General features: G+C 27.8%; 1 protein-coding gene across 1 annotated transcript in view; it reads right to left on the bottom strand.

Annotated features, from left to right (window-relative positions):
• Positions 1 to 506: 506 nt before the first annotated feature.
• LOC107442637 (coiled-coil domain-containing protein 124-B) overlaps positions 507 to 5290 on the bottom strand; it is a gene marked incomplete in the record, with an annotated part of 6887 nt that continues 2103 nt past the window's right edge. The window contains 2 exon segments of the mRNA XM_043042292.2: positions 507 to 861; positions 3200 to 3317. Coding sequence (XP_042898226.2) covers positions 678 to 861; positions 3200 to 3317 — 302 coding nt within the window.

Below are 5290 nucleotides of genomic sequence, written 5' to 3'. Positions count from 1 at the left end.
AAACAAGTAGAAAAACGAGGCCTTCAGGATATTGTAATTGTTCGGCACTAGTTCCGAACAAAATGCAGACAGACAGCACAAGATCAAATCATAAGGCAATTTTTTTTTTTTTTTTTTGGCGTGCAAAATTTCAAGAGGCAGGCTGCATTTGTATAAGTAAATCAATGACCTCTTTCAGTAAGAGAAGGTATAGTTGAGCATATTGAAAATTAAGTTAAGAGCCCTCAAAAATTTTAAACACATGTGATTTTTCCCTGTGGAGTTCATAAAAGATTGTGTGTAGATAACTACAGGTCTATTTTCATATCCAACATCGATACAGACAAGCGCATATTGAACATTTATGAGGAATGCATTCAAAACTTGCTCAAATTATTTCTGCATGCATATACATTTATCACATTTTGGGCAGTACACTAATGAAACAGGAGCATTTATTATGACTTATTCTGCATATATTTTATAAAAAAATCTATTTCCCTTTGCCAACAAATATACTAAAACACTAAATTAAAAACAGTTGTATTTTTACTTCATTGTTCTTACAATAAATATATCACATGATCAACATCAATACACTTATGTACACTCAGAGATGATGCAAACCATTTCCAAATCTTGGAACTCAAGAACAGTCAAGACATAATAAACTAGGAACAAAAATGGCAGAAAAGTATTTATCGCTGATTCAGTGGATTTTCAGGGGACTTCATCCAGTCCTTTTTCAACATTTGCTTCAGTTGGGATAAGCGCAAATTGGGATTTTCAGCTTTCAGAAGAGGAAGATTTTTCTCTTCAAATGCTTGATACGCTGCCTTCACCCTCTTCTCTGGGTGGAGATCCACTTTCTCACCAGAAACGCTACACGGAAGAAAATAACTATCAATACTAAACTAAGGAACCGAAGATAAGACCAGATGGAATGATAGATTGTATGATATAAAAAGCAGGATCATTATCTTTATTTCCAGTAATACTAGTTCTAGTAATGCTTAATAACTTTTTTCAATTTGAAATACTTTTTTTAATGAAATGAACTATTCATATGATATTTTACTTTTAATCAAATAGAAGAACATTACATAGATTCACACAAAATTATTTTTTTTAACTCTTTATACTCTAAAAAATATTTACATCAGATATCAATTAATAGAAAATAATAAACACCATAAATTTTTTAATATAATATAATATCTATAATTTAATATCTATAATATAATATACATAATTTAATATATATAATATAATATATATAATTTAATGTATATAATATAATAAATATAATATTCTCTTTTTTCTGTATTTTTAATGACCTTTGCCACTAGTATATGGTGTATATGCCATGCAGCGCCATCTGTAGTAAAGCAGGCTCTCTTCACACACTTACTCACGAGGCAGCAGCGGGAAGAGAACTCCAAAAGATGTTCAACTATAATTGTTTTGTGTTGTCTTTTGGTGTTTCCTTAATAAAAGCTTTAATTGTAACTATCCTAGATTACTTTGCACCTAATTCTAGACACTCCCCGTCCGTAACATATATAGTAGCTTTTAAATAATAATTTAATAATATTACATTATTAAATGAAATAACAATTTTAAAAAATTTCAAAATTTGCTGATCTTTAACGAATCATAAAATATTGAGGTTATCTTTATGATTAAATTGTATACAGAGAGGGATAAGTATCTTTTAGTAAAAAATAAATTAAAATTATTACACAATAAGTAAAAAAATAGAAAATTATAAGCCATGTCATGAATCAATTCAAGTTTTACAAAGATAAAAATGCACAAAACTTCCAGTAAGTCGAAAATAATAATATGCAGTCCTAATATTTAGTAGTAGTTATAAATACTAATGAACAATAATTCAAACTAAATATCAGGACCTGAACTATTAGTACAGACTGATGAAAATCACTAATGGCACAAGTATATATAAGTTTTAAAAATCAACTTGGTTACCATCAGAAACTAAAAGTTCTGTGAGTTTACAGTGGAGTTTGTTGTTGTTGTTACATAGAATTTCAATAATTTATAAGAAAAAAAAATTCAAGTTGATATTTTCAGAATTTTGAAGGAACCTTTAAGAAATAAGAAACTTTGAGAGCATTAGCCAGGATCTAAATTATGCGTCTAATGCATGTGTGATAGAGTCAAAATTCAGAAGGAAAAAAAAGAACTTTATTGCCAAATACTCCCAAATTAAAAAAAAGATAGCATTTCTGTTGGTTGGTTGGTGTCGTGTCCATGGGGAGAACTATAGATATCCATGGGTGTGCAAAACACAGCCGGCTAACTCCTTGATGTTGTCGGAGTACAGACTCTCGATGTCGAAAGGGGAGAGAATTCCCCAAGCTGAGTCATGGATCTTAAAATGGCAGGGCAGTCAAAAATATGTTTTATAGCATTTCTGTTGTGAAACATTTATGAAAAAATGTATCTAAATCATAACAACACTTGGATGAGTGCCAAATCAAAGAATAGAGAGAAAGTCCAAGTGAATCTTTAATGCAGTATAAAACTTTATTTTTTAATTTTGAAGGAAACACTAAAAATTGTGAAAAGCATAAGGATGTTAGGCAGAGTAAATACTCCTTGTCGAAAGCTTGTTCAACAAAAAGGGATTGTTTCATATTTTCAACAAATAAAATCTTTCTTTTCATTATGAGCATTAATGTTCTTACATATGGAAATATTATGTAAATTGCACAAAAAAAGGCACCACCCTGAGTTACTTTTGATCTAATGATAGGGTCTTCATGTTCTATGACTCAATCGTAATGGTTCGAGGGGGTGACCTCAAATATACTAATTAATTAGTGTAGACGATATTTTTTAAGTTACGAAATCAGGCAAAAATATGCACTTTCTTTGAATGAACAGACCTTTTTTTCAATGAATTTTTCTTCAAACCCCCAATATATACGGTATAGGTGCAATTTTCTAAAGATGGTCCCAATAGTTTGGTCAGGAGAGCATTCCAAAGTTTTGTTAGTTTCTTAATATTCATTTTACTTTTGATTATTTCGCAATATCTCGAGAACTTTTTAAGCAAGCTGAAAATTTTTTTACACACTATTATAAAATTTATTCATTCAAAGATAATTCCATGCAAAAAATAACTTTTAGTACATATTTATTATTATTTTATTTAAGAATGGTCAGGAAAAAAAATTTTGAAAGCAAATTTTACCTCAAAATTGCAATAGCATCATCAACACTGCGTGCAATATCTCCATCAACTTCAAGTCTGTTTATATTTTCCTCAAGAGGTTTTTCATCATGCATCAATTCTTTTTCGGGTTTAGCAGCTGTAAAACAAAAAATTAGATTAGCAAACACAAATGAGAATATAAAGAATTTTAATGATAATATCAGACCTATAATTTTGCTTATAACATACATTTTAAGAACCACACAAAATTGGGGAAAAAATAAATTAGAGCAGACTTTTAAAATCTGTTTATATTTGTCTCTCTATTAAAATTCATAAAGGAAATAAATGCACAAATAAAATATTAAATTAAATCTTTAACCTTCTATATCACTTGAAGTTTTTTTTTTATAAATTAAATTAATTACCTAATAAAAAATTAAAGAACACAACATTAATTTAACATTTTGACTCTTTCAAAGTGATTGACGACCTAACTCATCTTCTAGGAATATCTGTGGTGTGTTATTTTTTAAATTCATTATTTTTTAAAGCAAAATAAGCAAGTTTTATAGGAAGTTGTGTTTTCTTCCCATTTTTAATGCAGCCGTGGAATTTTTAGAGTTTTTTGATAATTTTCAGTTTGAAAATGTGACATTTATCAAAACCATTGTGGCATCCTTACAAACAAGAAGTAACATTTTTGGTTGTATCAATATAAATAATTATTTTTAAAACTTGATAAATTAAAATTTCAGATAAACTATAATCAAAATATATATTACATAACTGATCAAAATTAAGTGTCTGAATCAAAAAATTTATTTAACATAAACAAATAAGCTTCACATTAAAGTAAACTACAAGGTGCTATTGGAAAATTTTGCTTCACTTCATCAAGGGATCAGCTTGTGTTTAATAACAGAGTGTAAAATACTTTTTTATAAGTTATATCAGAAAGAAGTAAAATCACTTAAAATTATTATAATGCTTACTTTCAGTATCAAATATAATTTTTATGAAGTTCACTTACATCATCCCTTACAATTATGATGCTTATTCGGTTATCACTTACATTTATTATAATTGAAAGATTGGCACAGGTAATAAAAATATGTCACGATCAGTTCCCAAAAAAATAGCTTCTCTAAATAAACTACTTCGAAAATGCACAAAATGATATACTCTAACTTATCTTAAATAAAGTGTATAAAAAAAAAGATATATATTCTTTATAATCAAGATAGCAAGGATATTTAAAATAAACAGAACAAAATCAATGTCAGATTATTCTTTCCGAAAAATACATCATTTCAGAAACCTTTTATTTTCCAAAAATACATCGTTTCAGAAACTTTTTGAAATTATTTTAAACAGAAATTTATATTTCCTTTTTCATTTAAAAGAAAAAACCACAACCATTAATAGATATAGGCCTGAAAAATGGGGCTACATGTTTGACCACGGTCAGGTGATGTGCTTCAATAAAAATGCAGTTTACTGCTTTTCTAGAAAATAATTTTAGTAACCAGATTTAAAGAATTAAAAGTTATATGTGCTAACATTTATTTCTAGTGTGTTAGAAGCTTAATTATGAAAAGTAATTTTACAAAGTAATACCAGTATAGCGCAAAATTAAACCAAAAGAATATTAATACCAGAAATACTCTGTAGATTATTTTATGAAATAAACTATCACAGGCAGGGTTTGAAAAAACCCGGGGATTTTTGAAAAAACCCAACCCGCCTGGGTTTTATTGAAAAAACCCGGGGAAAATTGGGTTTTATTTGAAAAAACCCGGGGAATATTGGGTTTTTTCATTTAGTACTCATAAATTTCACTGTGAAAATATTTTTATTCATTAAATAGAGTTGTATAAGTAAACACTAAAATTTCATCTGACTTTTACCTGTATTAAAATTAAACTGGAATAAATATTTAATGGTCTTCCATGTTTTTATAATACGATTAATAGAAAGTGAAATTAAAATTACATATAATTATAAAGAGTATCAGTTACTTGCCCCTTTTTTCAAATATTTAGATAAATATATGCATTTTTAGATACATTTTAACTTTATAGTTTCAAAAGACAAATTAATCTTAAAATACATACACTAAAAAGCATA

This window comes from Parasteatoda tepidariorum, chromosome 10 (assembly GCF_043381705.1).
Source record: "Parasteatoda tepidariorum isolate YZ-2023 chromosome 10, CAS_Ptep_4.0, whole genome shotgun sequence".
Classification (NCBI taxonomy): domain Eukaryota; kingdom Metazoa; phylum Arthropoda; class Arachnida; order Araneae; family Theridiidae; genus Parasteatoda; species Parasteatoda tepidariorum.
This window is presented reverse-complemented; position numbering and strand designations above follow the sequence as displayed.